Source organism: Mesoplodon mirus (assembly GCF_964341445.2).
Source record: "Mesoplodon mirus genome assembly, contig: HAP1_SCAFFOLD_810, whole genome shotgun sequence".
Taxonomy (NCBI): domain Eukaryota; kingdom Metazoa; phylum Chordata; class Mammalia; order Artiodactyla; family Ziphiidae; genus Mesoplodon; species Mesoplodon mirus.
This window is the reverse complement of record NW_028295226.1, coordinates 61734-78322: the sequence shown is the minus strand read 5'-3', so window position 1 is coordinate 78322 and position 16589 is coordinate 61734. Positions and strand designations below refer to the sequence as shown.

The following is a 16589-nucleotide window of genomic DNA, read 5'->3' as shown; positions in this document are numbered from 1 at the left end:
ACTTTTTTCATTTACAGTCAGTGTTCCCTGTTACCACAATTTACTTTATGAATATAAAGAACTGAATGTCTCTAAGACAGTACTTTTGCTTAAATGTCAAACCATTATTTTTCCAAGGCACATCAAACTGGCTGTGCATAGTCCAGGCCTCTAAAGCTTGTGTGCATACCCTAGGTAGCATGTGAGATATACATTTTGTAAATATAGTTTTTAAAATAATGCTTGAGACTTCCCTGGCGGTCCAGCAGTTAACACTATGTGCTCCCAATGCCGGGGGCTTGGGTTCGATCCCTGCTCAGGAGCTAGATCCCACGTGCCTGCCATAACTAAGAGCCCACATGCCCCAACTAAAATATCCGGCATGCTGCAACTAAAGACCTGGCACAGCCAAACAAACAAATAAATAAATATTTATAAAAAATAAGTAAAATAAAATAATGCCTTAGGACTTAGGAAAAGAAAATATTAGAACATTTTTACCTTTGTATTATTTTAAAAAATCTGTGTAGTTTATCATGTACATAAATTATATGTATGGAACTTTGTGTATATAATTTGTTAGTAAATAAGATGTATATTAAAAAGTTTTCTTATGGTTTGCCCAGTCAGGTGTTTGGAGACCATTGGAGGACAGAATGATGAAATTTAGAGCCTCAGCAATGATAGAATTTAGAACCAATTCCCTGACTTAGAAGATAAGGAAAATAATTCACAGACTGTAATTGAGTTGTCCAACTTTACATAAGTGTTCAGAAACAGGCTATCCAGTGGCTAGAATCTAATCACTGACCGAGTAGAATCTGGGTCACTGGACTCGTAAACCAGAAGTGACCGTTGAATTTCTCAGGTTGATGCTCCTGGCATATATGCTTGATATGTGTGTGTGTGTAAATCTCTGACATAATAAGCCATACTCAGTAGGCACACCCTGTTTCCTTATTCAGGCATCTTAATTTCATCCCATTAAGTCTTTGACATATCAGACTACCAGAAAGCATGAAGAAACCTGGGCTGAGAGTCTTCGTTCCAGGAGACCTGATCTTGACTGTATGGCTGGTTTGAGGCGTATCACTCTGAACTGCAACACGCTCATTGGTGACCTGGGTGCAAGTGCTTTGGCAGAATCTCTTAGTGAGGATTTATGGCTTAGAGGTAAATTCTAAAATTGAAAATATTGAATTTTTAATATGAAATATGCTTAGCTTTTGGCATGGTACTATTGTGATAGGATTTTCTTAAAGCCTCCTTTTACTGATAGCTTTTATTTTGCTTTTAAACTTTCTCTAAGAGTTGCATATATCCTTTATAGAAAATACAGAGTAACAAGAGAACAATTACCCGTAATTTTAATACCCAGACATAATCACTGTTCATTTTGGTGTATATACTTTCAGTCTTTTTTTTCTACAAATATATTTGTACACTTAGGGATTACAAAAATAGAATTGTAGTATACTTACTATTTCATATTCCTGCTTTTTTCACTTAATGATGTATCATGTAGTATTGCGTCGTATTGATGTCCCATAGTTTAATCAATTCTTTGCAATTCGATTTAGACAGTTTGCTTTTCCCTGTCAGAAACAATGTGAATACGTTGTATATACATCTCTGTGTCCATCGGGATTACTTCTGTAGAATAAGGTACTACAAGTGGAATGACTAAGTGTGACATATTTTTAAGACTTTTGATACACATGGCCAAATTACCACCCAGAAATGCTATGCCAATTTATAGTCCACCCCAACAGTAGATGTGAAGCCTGCCTCTCACAAACAGTGGCTTGTAGCACTTGTAAAAAAAATGTAAAACTACAAAAATGAGTACCTCTCCATTTTCTATGCAAGTGGGATTACTCCAAATTTTATAACTTTTTTCAATTAATTTAGTATGAGCATTTTAGCAAGTCAGTAAATTTGCATCTCCTGCATCATTTTTTGTGATTGTTCAGTATTTCATTATATGAATATGCCACAGTGCACGTAGCTTATCCATTCTTGTATATAAGCTTTGTCCAGGTTTTCAGTTACAAATAGTACTCTGATATATATCCTTACCTATATCTCTGACTATTTCTTTTGGTTAAATTCTTAGAAAGAGAGTTGTTGGATCAAAAGGGTATAGACATGATTTAAAGGCTTTTCTTACAGAATCTTGGCTTAATCTGATAGGAAAATAACTACATTTTGTTTTATTTTGTATTCATTTGATTTACTGGTGAGGTTTACTGGCTGTTTGTATTAATTTGGCTATTTGGTTAATTATACCCTGTGTCCATTCTTCTGTAGTGAGAGTTTGTAAGGGTTGTATCATATCCTGTCAGATCCGTATGTCTTACTTGCTATTTCTGTGTGTCATGGGGGTGTTGAAAGACTCCAGTTATTTTAATGTGATGGTCCACACAATACTTAAAAAAAAGACTCATCGTAGTTTCCTTTCATGTAATATTTTTTAATACCTGTGCTTTGGTGATGATCCCTTTGGTTTAAATGAGTAGGTTGTTCAGCCCCAGAACTACTAGAATTCATGTTCAGTGTTTCTGGTTTTTGTCTGACTTTTTATGGAGAGAGTTCTTGACCATCATACTTTCATGATAGGTTTTTACTATGTACTCTCTATTCACACATTGTTTGAATTTGTTATTATTTGTATCCTCTTAGACTTGTCCTTTTTTCCTCTAAAACTAACAGTTATTACATTTCTCCTATTTTGTTTTCCCCTTTTAGCTAGTTTCAAGTGTGATTTGGAGCTGAAGATCATGATCAAAAGAATGCAGTGCATTTCTGAGCTCCACCAGGTTTTGCTTGTGAGGTTTACATGCCTCTGCCGCCCTTGCTAATTATGAACTGAGATTCATTTTGTGATGCTTTTTGCTCATACGTTATATACAGTTATTCTTCAGTTCTGTAATTGTAAAATATGTTGGATGATTTATTGATACTAAAGCCAGGGTTATCATTGCACATTCAAGAAGAGGTTTTTAAATTGGATTATGCATTATGTGTGTGCATATACGTTTCTGTTTTTTTCCATACCCAAAATTACAAACCTGCCATGACTTGTCTTGTGCAGGACTCTTTCACACGTGAGAAAATGAGAGTTGTCTATATGTTAAATCTGTAGAGTTAGGAAGTGACCTTTGTCTTTCATCGAAAGCACTTGACCTGCAGCAGTGTGGCCTCACCAGTGAAGGAGCAAAGGCTTTACTAAAGGCCCTTGAAACCAACAGAACTCTGCTCGTTCTGGATATAAGAAAAAATCCACTTGTTGGTATGTGGTCACTTTTTTGAAATTGATAAACACGTAGCAAAACAAAAAGAATTTGTTCACGTATTGACAGTTTTTTAAAATTTAATGTGTTTAACTTTCCTCATCACACACAGTTGGCCCTTGAACAACGTGGGGTTAGGGGTGCCGACCCCTACGCAGTTGAAAATCTGGGTATAAGTTTATAGTCAGTGGTTCCACATCTGTGGATTCAACCAACCTTGGATCGTGTAGGACGATAGTACATATTTATTGAAAAATATGCGTGTGTCAGTGGACCCGCGAGGTTCAAACCCATGTTGTTCAAGCTTCAACTGTACTTTTCTAGTGTTGCACTTCCCTTATGTTTTTAGCAGATAATGTACTAACTAAAGTGAATTTTACTTGTAAATTGTTCTTATCTCTACTCTGAATAGAGGTGAACCTAGGTACTAAGCCTACTTCCACCAAGAGCATTCTTTCTTTCCTGTGCAACCTCTGAATTCTTGCCAGGAGCACTTTATTCATTTGTCAGAATCACAAGCAATTTTTAAAATATCTTCTGTGTGCCAGATATGGGTTTAGGCACTAGGGATAAAGCAGTGAACCAGACAGACAAAAGTCTTGCCCTCGTGGAGCTTACATTCTAGTGAAGGAGTTCAGATAGAAATGAGTAAACAGATAAGTAATATAATTTTAGAGAGTAGGAAGTGCAAAAATATCTTAAAGTAAGGAGAGTGAGGGAGTTCAGATAGAAATGAGTAAACAGATAAGTAATATAATTTTAGAGGGTAGGAAGTGCAAAAATATCTTAAAGTAAGGAGAGCGAGGGAGAGCAGGTAGGACGCCATTGGATAGGTTTGTTAGGGGACAGCTTCACTGGAGAAGTGGCATTTGAACAGAGACATGAATGAAGAGAGGAGCAAGCCATGGAAGAACTGGAGTAAGCACATTCCAGGACAAGGAGGCAATGAGTATGCAGGCATGTAGGTGGGTGGAGTATTTAAGGAAAAGCAAGGAGGCCAACATGGCCAGAGTACCGAGTGAAGAAGAGTGTGGTATGACATGAGGTCAAGGAGCTAGCCAGGGGTCTGCTCCTGTAAAATCTTGAAGGCCAGAGTGAAGATGTGGATTATTCTAAATGAGTAGAGGGGTTTGAACTGGAAAAAGGCATGATCCAAATAGTATCTCAATAAGGTGACCTGGTATAGAGAATGGACTTGGGAGGATAAAGAAGAGAAACAGGGAGACCAGTTAGGAGACTGTCACAGTGCTCCAAATAAGAGACGTTTATGGCCTAGGTTAGGTTGGAAGTTTGGAGCAAGTGAAAAGTGGTTGAATTCAGGTTGTGTTTTGAGGGTGTAGCTATCAAGACCTGCAGATAGATTAGATGTGGGGTATGAAGGAAATAGTAACAAGGAGACAAGTCGTTGATGATTATGTGTGCAACAGGGTGGTATCACTTAGAAGAAGGGGGCTGATGGGAGGAGCAGCTTTTGAGGGACTATCAGGACTTTGGTTTGTTATCTTGGATGCCCTTTAGGTATCTAAGCGTCTGGATGGTGCTCAGACTGTACTTTCTATCCAAAGGTATCTAAAGCCACTTTAGATGCAAAATGTTTAAAGCTGACCTTTGCTGCTGCCAAAATAGTAGCCACTGGGGGCAGTCTGCAAGATGGCATCTTAGGTTTTTGAGGAAGAAATTAGAATACACAAAGGGGGAAATAAGTGTATAATTACATAATGTAGATTTCATATTTAATTTTATGGGAAAAGCAATAATTAGTTGGCTTTTGGTTTTAAATGGAAATAGCCACTCATTGGGAAATAATTACTCTAATTTCAATTTATTTTACTTTAAATCATTCTGTGCTGAAAGCAGTTACCAAAAAAGGTCTCCAGAATGGAAGGAGTGCCAAGTCAGAGGTATATAACATGTTTTAATTCTCTCGGAAGAATTTCTCTTTAATGGCTTGTTTTTCTTTCCTTCTTAAAAGAAAATTATCAAGGTACTTTCTGCCATCTTAAAACTAAGTTTTTAGTAAAATGAAATGGCTTTTCTGTCTTTGAAAATGTTGTGTGATGCTTTAATTTAGCTTCCCAGAAATGCAGATTGAAGACCTTTTATTAACTTAAAATATCTTAATTTCTAATGAAGATCAAACCCTCCTAAATTACCTGTAACTTAAATGGCATATTTATCATTTCTCTCTCAGTACCAGTGGATAACTTCTCCATCGGTGAAGGAACCATCCAAAGCTTCTAGACAGAAAAAGAGAACTATAATTTTGGAAAGTGGTCGAAAAGGAAAAGCTACTATTAGAATTGGTAACTCTTTTTTTCTTTTTTTTTTTTTTTGCGGTACGCGGGCCTCTCACTGTTGTGGAGCACAGGCTCCGGACGCGCAGGCTCAGCGGCCATGGCTCGCCAGCCCAGCAGCTCCGCGGCATGTGGGATCCTCCCAGACCGGGGCACGAACCCGTGTCCCCTGCATCGGCAGGCGGACTGTCAACCACTGCGCCACCATGGAAGCCCTCTTTCTTTTTTTTAATGCCACTAGAACTTATACCCCTTATATTTTCTGGTGTGCTAAAATTAAAACAGCTTTAATGGTTATTCCTTAATGGTTAATTACTTCCTTAACAGTTAGCTATTAATATTATTTGTGGTTCTTATGGAACGTACCTAGGATGTTCCTGACACATAGTGTTTAATATTTATTAGATATTAATTTTAATATGATAAAGCTCTTGAAGTGACAAAATCCATATCCAGATACGAGGTCACCTTTTCTCCCTTTCATGTGGGGTCCAGGCCTTAGGAAAGAGGGAAGCATGTGATGTGTCTGTTGACAACCCCAAAATAAAATAAAGTAGGCAGAGCCCTTGGCACTTTACAGATATGAATACCTTTTATTGTCATCAGAACCCTGTGAACAGACAGTGTTTTACAGCAGTGCAGACAGGTTAGGGTCAGGTGCAGCGGGGAAGTGGGATCAGGCAGGATAAGAACATGGGGAGATTGGTGGGGGGGGCTGTTTCCAGAGCCTTTACTAAGGAAACAACAAAAATCACAGATGATAATGACTGTTTTTTCAAAATGCAGCAATCAGTGGAAAAACTAGAAATGATCATGTTCAGAATTGTGATCAGTTGTGTCTAAGTATGTAGAAGTCAGTTACTTTCCCATAAGCCAGAAATAACACTGAAAAACAAGGAAAGATCCCATTTGCAATAGTCACAAAAATTAGTAAATATCTAGAAGCCAGTTCAGTGTTCTCCTGAAAAAGTTAGTGCAAAAGGATAGATGAAACATTTTAAACATATATGTTAACATTAATAAAATGTAATGTTAACATACGATCTATTAACATATAAAGCCACTGGCAGAGGGAAACAGATCGGAGGAGAAGTCCAGAAACAGGTCCCTGTTTACTTGAGAATTGTATTTTAACTTAGACAATTTTACAGTCTAACTTGACTTTGTCTAATTGATTGATTGAAGCATTGATAATTCATTTAAACAGAAATTAGATATTTGCATCACAGCATACACAAATTCTAGTCAGTCGAAAAGATGCAAAGGCAACTAAATGCAAGAAGCAAATATAAAATACAGGAGAGAATTTCTGTGTTAAGTGTAGGGAGTACAGAAGCCTTCCTAAGTAAGCCATAAAACTCAGAAGCCATAAAGTAAAAGATATTTAATTCCATGAAAATTTAAAACTTTTCTACAGTTCAAGACGTAAACAAAACAAAATGACAGACACCAAAGTTGGGTAGTGTATTAACATATAAAGGTTACTGTTGATATAGAGAAGAACCCACAAATAAATGAAAAAGGATAAGCAAATTTTCAAAAGGCAGGGGGTGGTTTCTACCTGTATGAGCAAGCAACTCAGAAGAAACACAGCTGGCTACTAGACAGTTGAAGAGGGGCCAACTTCTTTAGGAAATGCAGATTAAAACCATGGGATTTTCTTCCCCTCTGATGGGCAGAAATTCTAAAGACTGATAACATCTGGTGTAGACGAGGGAACAAACACACTTTGCCTATGTTAAGTATAATAAATGTGTTCAATTTTGGAGTGAGGTTTGCAGTGTCCATCAAAGTTCAAAACTCTCTTGCTCTTTGACCAAAGACTTTTACTTCTAGGCACCTGCCCTCTGCCAGTACTCTGCCTTGCACAGAAGTGTGCATAAAATCAGGCACCCGCAAGTCCAATGAGGGATACTGACATAATGGGGAAAATCTAGAGACAACCCGGATGTCCTTCGGGAGGGGTCTGATGAAGGAAATTAGGATCCATCCGTGGTATGGAGTAACGTGTGTGTGGAGAACGGGGAAGGTCTGTGAGCAAACTGGGAAGATGACCTGATACGTCGTGAGGTCAAAAGGAAAAAGAGCAGGTGTAGAAAAGGACATTTCTATGATTCCACTTAGAAACCCACAGTGTTTGTATTTGTAAATACTATGTATGTATATATGTACATACGGAAACACGCATATATACACGTATACACATTTGTGTATCTGATCCTGAAAATGCACAAAAGACTGTTATTGGCAACCACCTCTATGGAAGGGAATAGATCTTTATATTTTTACTCTAGTTTTCCTAATCGTGTGCAAATTTAGAGTTAATTTTTTATTTAAAAGTTAGGCAGTCAGGAGAGGCCTAGTGACTGTTTTGTGGGCTTCTCTCACCTCAGGATGCACTCTTCGCGCCCTTCTTGTTTCTGGTTTGTCTTTTGGAGCAGACACCACTGAAACGAGCGTCTTGTCATCGCTTGCCAGCTGCCTGCGGTTTTCTTGCGCCCTACTAACCGTCACCACCTTTGTGAGATGCTGTTTTGCGCTGAGGTGGTGCCTTTCCCCTCACACACACCCCTCTGGTACCTCGGGAAGTCCAGGGGTTTCTCAGTGGGCATTCTAGAATACTCATCCCAGAGATGCAGTGGGTTTTTCAGCCACATGCATTTGGGGAAAACTCTGTTCCTATATGAATTATCCTCTTGGGAGTTCACGATTCACTGGAGCTCTTGAGACGCTCTAGGAAGTTGAGTCCAGAAACCCGTGTAGCCCTGTTAATTCAGGATTTCCTAAATTTCTATGACTGACTGTGGCACCGCTTTTCCAGTCACAACCATCCTTATCAGCTTCCGTCCTAGACTCCCTGGGGAGTGCTGCTCAGACTCTGTCCTGGAAGCTTTGTAGTCCCAGGATTACCTGCTGCTTCCACACCCACCCGGCCCCCTGCTAGCGCTCTGTCAGCCTGGCACCTTCTCCCTGCCCCCAACTCATTCGGCCACAGGCCCTGCCCCTGCTGTGGGATTTAGTGATAACTCCTGGGAGCGGTGGCCCAGCACAGCCCACGGCAGTGCTCGGTGTGGCTCACAGGGCTTAAAACACACAATTTGAGCCCTTACTGGAACGTGGGAAGATGATTTAAATCCAGATGTCTTATTTCATAATCCCCGTGTCTCTGAAAGTGGGAGAAACAGACTGGGAGGGCCGTATGTTTCAAGCAAAAGGGAGACTGTTTCTCTGTGGAAGTAAAGAACGGGCCCTCACAGTTAACAGGTAACGTAGGGGGTTTGTGCTGAGTCTGTCACGTTGGGCCTGTTATACTCATTTATATGACCGTTGGGTCCTTATTGGCATTTTCACTTACTGCCCATGCTTGAAACTCCCCAGTGTCCCTGTCTTGATCACGAGCCCTAATTCTGTTGACCTAGAAAGTTCTTTGTGGGAACTTTCTAGCAGGCCTCTCCCCCAGTGTCCCCACCCTCCAGCCCCTGTGTCCTAGTGCTTTTTCTACAACGCAGAACTCCTTGTTGTGCAGACCTGATTGCTCCTCGTGCTCCAGGATCCGATGGATCCAGTTCCCAGGAGAGCGTGTCTTCAGGGCCCTCTGCGGTCTGCAGTCCTGCCCCCAGCCAGGCACCCAGCACCCCAGGTGCTGCAGAGAACTTGCTGCGGTCCCCCGTGCCTTGGCAGAGACAGCTCTCTGCCAGATGCCCTTCCTTCGTCTCCCCCTGTCCTGACCCTTCCCACCTCCCTTCCGCTGAAACCTTCAACCTTCCCTTGGGCAGAGGTACTTGCTCAGCTCTGTGCTTCCACAGCGCTTATCCTGTGGAATCTGAATTCCCTCCACAGCCGTCTTGCTAGGTTGGGAGCAGCTGATTCCCCTTCATCTTTTTCTTCCTTCCCTCAGCCCCACAGCAGGGACACTCTCAGGCACCGTGCAAATTTAATCTTCAATTTCTAGTTGTTATGACATTGTTGCTGTCAGGATACCACCTACGTTCACAGTAGGATGGGTAAATGTGTGGGGGACGACTGTAAAGACAGATTCTTTGTAAATCCAGGTTCTTAATTCTTCCCCCTTTTAATATTTTTTCCCCTTAAATCACGTGTCCTTCTTGCTGCTCCAGCTCTATAATTGGACTGTCACCTGGGGAGCCTGAGGCAGCAGAATATCAAAGAGGGTAGACACTACATTTTTAACGTCAGTGTCAACCAGGATACCTACTACCTGTGCAAAGGGGGGCCCAGAATTCAGGCTCAAAGCCTATTACCGGATACTTGGTTTCCCTGCTTGCGTCTCTTCTGTCAGTCGACGTGCACTTGACTCCTATTAACTTTAACAGGAATTATGTGTGTGCCCTGAGGGCCGAGCATAGCTTTTAATGGGGGCTTCCTCACACTGCTTTTCTTTGCTGTTTACTTTTAATGAATCCCACCCTGTAGAAGTGGAAGAATAAAATAGGATGTGCTTGAGAAAATGGAGAGAGTTATGACATATTTTCCTTGTAATCCAGAATAGCATGTCAGCTCTTCTTCTGTTTGTCTCCTTTGGTTGTCAGTGGAAGATAATTTTGGCTTGCTCACTCTCCAAATCAGAAACTGAAGTCCAATACTAACGTATCCTAGATGAAACTTGACCCATTCATTTTTGAGAGTCTGTATGATCCCTGTGCAAGGTGCGGAGAATGAAAAGACAACTCTGTTGACTTCAATTGATATTTACATAGCATTGAATGTGTTCCAGATGCTGTTCTAAATTCTATCAGTTACCTACTTTTGCATCATAGAACACTTCAAGACTGTGACTGAAAACCACAGCCATTTCTTTTTCTCAGGATTCTTTTCAGTCAGCAGGTGGGGCTGGGCTCAGTGGGGTGGTTTCTTCTGCTGGTCTCATCTGAGATCACTTATTCAACCAAAGTCATCTGGTGATCCACCTAGAGTCTAAATGGCCCCCCTCATCTGTCTGGCAGCTGGTGCTGGCTGTGGGCTGGGCCTGTTATTTCCAGCAGGCTAGCTCGGGCTTGCTTCCATGGCAGTGATGTTTTAAGAGGGCAGGTATAGAAGCCTCATGCCCCTTGAGGCCTCAGCTTGGAAGTTGCACAGCATCACTCTTGTTGCAGTCTCTTGGTCAAAGCAAGTCCACAAGGCCAGCCCAGATTCAAAAGGTGTGGAGCACTAGACCCCACCTCTTGCTGGGAGGGCTGCAGAGAATTTGTGGCCATTTAGTCCTCACATCAGAGAGGCACAACAGAGAGATTTAGTAACTTGTTCAAGGTCACACAGCTTGGGACAACACAGTGTTTTAAGTGCTTTGAAAGCTGCTGCTCATTATTTTTAAATCTTACTGCCACTATTCGGACCAACTTATTTTTTTTCTCTGCAGCCTTGTAGAGAAAGGGTCATTCACATTGCTGTGTGGCTGCCATGGGTTGAAAGCTTCATCTATGTTGTACCACTGAACTGTCATAACTAGTATGAAATGGAGATATTATTATTATTGCTAATATTCAGATGAGGAAACTGAGGCTCTTGGAAATTAAGTATGAGTCGTATAAGAGAATGTTAACTCACTGTTCCATATGCAAGAGTGATCTCCCTAAGTAAATGATAAATGTGCTGGCACAGATCTTTTTTTTAATCTCTTGTTTGCATCTGGAAAATGGTTTTTAAAACTTTTCTGTTGCTTTGTTAATGGCAGTTGCACATTGCAGAAAAATAGCTGGAAGAAAAAACATGTTTTTCAGATGTCCAGTGCAGGCCCAGGATAGAAGCAAGATGAATATTCCATTCCGCATTGTCAACACCAAAGGAGATGATGCTTTAGAAAAAAGATTTCTCGACAGAGCTCTTGAACTCACTATGATCTCCCTGAAAGGGCATAGGTGGTGAGTACGTGTCCCATCCAGAAGCTTGTCAGAGAATTGGTTTAGTTTTCAGACGCTGAAGGAGACACATCTAGGAGGCTGTCCATCCTGGAGTAGCAGTTATTGTAACTAGTTGGGAAAGACCGTTTGTTACGGGGGTGCTCCTGCTGCTGCTTACAGGCCCCTTAGCACGATTCCACGGCCGAGAGCATGGGGCGGGGGGGGGCACACCTTCTGGGAGCTTTGGTCAAAATTTCCTTTGAAAGTCTCTGCTCTGACAGCACAAAGGGTGCCATCCCATCTCTAGTGCAGCTGGCACAAGCCTGTTTGTTCAGTGTAAGAAGAGACACTGTTGCTCCCCTGAACATCAGAGAGAGTAGTTAATTCTGTGAGCTCCATGGAAGATGTATGTTTTCACGCATGAGAATAGCTGCCCGCTCCCTGCCCCCTGCACAGCAGGCTCATTGAAGAGTTGAGCTAACCTAGGTTACCTGTGAGCATGACGGTCCTTCACTGCCGTTGGAAAGGAATTTTCTAATGACTGAGATGTGTGACGCTCCTGGCCACCTGCAGGGGCTTTCAGGTGGGAGGTTGGACACGACGGCCTCAGGTGCCGTGACTCTCGCAGGAGCTGGTGACGGGAAGGAGGGTCATCCTGATGCTCAACCAGATGCTCCTGTTCTTAACGGCTGCATCGGTGGTTCTTCTGGGTCCGTGGGAGGCATTCAGGCCTCTCTGTGTAATGCTGTCACCATCGAAGATGTCAGAAGCTGGCAGCCTTCATGAAGCATTTTTTGGAGATGCACCAGCTATGAGCACATCCTAACTAATATACACTCTGCCCTTGAACAGTGTAGAAAATTGAAAGTCACCTGGGCATGGCTAAAAAACACAGTATGTTTTTCGAATGAACATACTTATGATAGATTTTCTTCTTTTTTCAGAGAACACAAAAGCATCCACAGCTATCCCAAGCTGTTGAAACTTAACCTTAATTCTGACTTGAACTGGAAGCTTTTAAAAAGTCTTCTCTTACTTTTCTACCAAATGCCAGCCACTGTTGTCTTTGCTGCTACTTTTTCTGCCTAGATCTCATATTCAAAGCTGCCTATGGGTTTAATTATATGCCAATTGCAGGTTATTATTTTTAGAGAAACACAGACACACAGCATGGAGGGTGGGTGGGGCCCTCTAGGTGCTGAATTTTGATCCTTTGCAAGATGACAGCAGTGGGGTCTTCTGGATCCTTTCTTTATACGGTTGTTCTCATAAAGCGGTAGAAGTGACTTACTATATGTTTGTATAGCAAGGTCTGTTTTTACTACCAAATAGTTTATATATCTATGCATTTATATCTCTGTGCCTTTATATTTCTAATAATATGGTTCTTGTTGGTATATGTTGAGACTTTGAGAATTTGTTAGGATCCTTGACCTTGTGCATTAGAGTGTTAGGTTCTCAACAGTCGTGTGCCTCCCCTTCCCCCTCCCCTCTCCCTTTTTAAGCTGCTTCACAAGACTTGGAAGCTCCCTGCTTCACTTTTCCTTTCCTTTCAGTGGGTAGAAGATCGGTTGGTTGGTTGGTTGGTTGGTTTTGTTTTTCAGTTATGCTGTTAAACTAAAAATCTGTGTTAAATTCCCTTACTGTTGCTTCACGTGATCGTTCTCCTTCTGGTGTTTGACCAGTGATGCCGAAGAAGGAAGATCTTTGCTGAATAGTCTTTTCCCCTATTGTTCATCCATTGTCAGTGTTTTATGTTGACCGTGTGAAGGACATTAAAGTCCTAAAACATCTAAACCTTTGTCAATGAATTTCTTTACATGCTTTTTAGATGGATTGTTCTTTTAAAAACTTTATGCTGGGAAAACTTGAGTCTAAAAATAGCATCTGTGAAGGGTATTTTTTTCAGAACCGTGTAAGACTTGAGTCCTGTACCTCCATGTTTTTAATGATTCAGCGTACTGGTAGCTTTCCGTTGGCTTTTGGAATGGACGTTATCAACAGACCACCTTACAACACAGCTCACGATATAAAGTTGTATGAACTTTGTCCCACTTAGGCTGGAAACATGCCACTAGGACAGTTTTGAGCCATCTTTGTGTTTCGCTGGATTGTGTAATGAGGACTACACTGATCTTTCGTCCCAGCTCTGCACCAATTAGTTGGGTTAGTTGGGTTTCCTGCTTAGGGCTAAACCTTGCCAGTCATGGTTCTCTCATCTGTAAAAAGGAGGATTGAAATAACTCCCCCACTTATCTCAGGGATGTTTGAAGAGCTTAAAACAAGGGCTCAGTGCAGGATGTGACTGTTTAAACACAGTAAATGTTTCAACAGCAAAAGCCGGCCAGTCCATGGACGCCATCCAAGTGTTCACATATAATAGTGCTCAGAGTCTATTTTGCCTACTTCCTCATCCATTCATATGATGGTTCCAAGTCCCTGTGGTTTGTACCGGCCCCAAATCTCTTGAATCTCCACTTATTTCCATTCCCATTGTCACAGCCAGCTCTGTCAGCCCTCAGTGGATCATTTCAGCAGCCTCATCTGCCCCCACCTGCCCCTACCAGCACCGCCAGCTGGACCGTCACTTCCCCTTCATGCTCCTCCTTGGTTCATAAAAATCCCAGACTTCTGAGCCCAACGGTCACAGCTTTGTGGTGTCTGGTCTGGCTTCTTCTTTCTTGTGTTTCTGGTTCTTGGAATGTGGCGAGCATATATGCCCGTGCTACGTCGGGTAAGCCTGGAGTTTCTGCCCCCCCTCAGCAAGACTGATGTTCCTTCAAGACACCTGCCAACCTCCTGAGCTTGTTTGTGTCTCCTGCATTGGAAGGATGCGCTTTTCCTTTGTTCTTATAAGCGTGACCCTTTTATCCCATCACAGCACCTCCATTCTGTGTTTTCCTGTGCCGAGGGTGTCTGCTTACGTGCCTTCCCCATCGGAGCAAGGAACAAGCCCTGTTTCTCCACCTCCATCACCTGGCATCCTGCCTTGCCCTTAGGAGGTGCTCAACGACTATGTGTTTAATGAATGGAAAGGCAGGGCTTCCTGAATTTTGCAAACAGCCTGCAGTAAAGGCAGAGGTACAATCTCACATACGTGGATGTTTTCATTTTTCAAGAGCTTACTATATAATTTCATTTTTTAACTAAAATTTAAAATCTTGGAGGGCTCCCAGGCTCTTCTTTACATATGTGTGAAAGTGTTTGGAAAACGGCGAGCAACTGCATTCATACCAGGACAAAGGGTAGTCACTGTTGTCTGGAGCACAGATCGCTGGAAGATACTCATTGAGCGAAAACCTTGACCTTTGAATGTCTCAAGTGAGTGAACGGACGCCAGTCTGCTGACCACGTGGAGAGTGGGGAAGGGGAGACAAGGATGCAGGCCCCGGGTCTACAGGCTGCGGGAGCCACAACTGGCCAGTCTTTAAGGTTAAAAGCAAAGTGGACAGGCAGGTGTCTTTCAGGCCTTGGGAAATCTGTGTAAGCCTTGGTGGCCTCACGTTCCTTCAGATCCTTCAGATCCTCCGGAGTGTCCTCCTTCTTCTCCCAAACTGTTTTTGTTTATTTTTCTCTTTCAAAATTTGACAACACATAACCCTGTTAATACCACCTAAGTGAGAAAAAACAGATGTGTTCCCTCGTTGCTTATGTTTACCTGCACACACTGCTTTATCCCCAGCACTGTGGCTCTGTTCTTTGCCTGCACAAGAAACAAAATTGTTCTGTTCGGCGCTAGTCTATGTTTATCTAAACGTCTAATGCTGTCTCATCACAACTTAGCAGATGCTGGAAGGTTTGGCCAGCCCTTAGGTGAAGTATGTGATGTAACAAATAATTAGTCCCTTTTCTCCCCTTTGGAGCTTAAGGAGCCACTAAGACCCTGTAAAATGGACAAGACCCATTGATAGATGTCCAGCTCCACCTAAGGCCCTTGCAGGTCTGGCCTTGTATCACTCTGGGATTAATGTTTGTTGTATCGTGTCCTTTGGATGGAAAATAAAATGAGGAAGAATTTTCTCACATTTGATCCGAATGAACATAATTAAAAAGTGAAATGCTACTGCGTCTGCAAAGAAATCAGTCACTTTAATTGCAAAGAAGATTCCCTGCCTCTGTTAGTAATGGGGCTCTTGGTAATTTAGAATCAGAATCCATGACAGCTTGTGATGAATTGGCTCCTTTTGGGCTAAAGAAGGTAAGAAGTTCTAATTACCCCTGGATTATTCCAGAGTGGGTGGAAAAGCTTGATCAAAGAGATATTGGGAGAGATCTCAAAAAGCTAGCAGTGAGCAAAGATTCATTGAATTTCTTTTTAAGAATCTACAGAATAAAATAGTTCATTTGTTGTGACAAAAACAAGAGCCTGTGGTATTTGAAATCCCAGAGCAAATTGGATTTTCTAAGAAAATAGGGAACTGGGCATATGAGAAAAAGTTTACGTACCCAGAAGTCCTATAGTTAGGTTATAGAAATTGGCCTTGCTTACTCGTTAGCACACGAGAATACTGACAGCCTTGTGCCTCGCTTGGGGAAAAGTATGGAATTCATCCTTTGAGTGTTTAAATGTATAAGTAATTGGCACTAAGCTGAAGGCAGTCCAAAATGTTTGATTCAAATGAAAGCATAATTTAAGTTAGTAGAAATGTACTCAGGGTCCTAATGAATGAATCTACTGACCCAATCCCTTTTGGTATCCTAGCCTTTGTTTCTCTTCAGATTGCCAACAATACCTGAAGAATAGGCTGGATTTTAGGTTGATGCATTTTATTTTGAATTGTGTGTGTTGATTTTTGTATATCTATATAGATGTAGATATATAGTTATAGATATAATTTCAAACTTAAAGAAAAGTTGCAAGATTAGTACAAAGAACTCTTGTATGTGCTTTACCTAGATTCACCAATGATTAATATTTAGCTTTATTTGCTTTGGCATTCACTGTCTTTCCATATATACATGTTTTTTTTCTCCTGAACCCCTTAAGGGTAAGGACACATTTTGCCCTTTTCCCTGGAAATAGTGATTACTTCCTAAGCGAAACAACATTTTCTTACCAAACCACAGCACAGTGGTCTAAGTCAGAAATTTAACATTGATACTGTTGACTGATCTACCATCCATATTCAAATTTTGCCAGTTATTCCAGTAACATCCTTAATGGC

The 16589-nt window shown here is 41.5% G+C and overlaps 1 protein-coding gene across 1 annotated transcript in view; it reads left to right on the top strand.

The window, feature by feature from the left end:
* LOC309797633 (centrosomal protein of 78 kDa-like) overlaps positions 1 to 9940 on the top strand; it is a gene marked incomplete at both ends in the record, with an annotated part of 44076 nt that extends 34136 nt beyond the window's left edge. The window contains 6 exons of the mRNA XM_082646097.1: positions 969 to 1152; positions 3158 to 3264; positions 5446 to 5655; positions 6173 to 6212; positions 9093 to 9206; positions 9867 to 9940. Of these exons, the coding sequence (XP_082502223.1) occupies positions 969 to 1152; positions 3158 to 3264; positions 5446 to 5655; positions 6173 to 6212; positions 9093 to 9206; positions 9867 to 9940 (729 nt within the window). The remainder of the gene's footprint in view (positions 1 to 968; positions 1153 to 3157; positions 3265 to 5445; positions 5656 to 6172; positions 6213 to 9092; positions 9207 to 9866) is intronic.
* Between the last annotated feature and the right edge of the window lie 6649 nt (positions 9941 to 16589).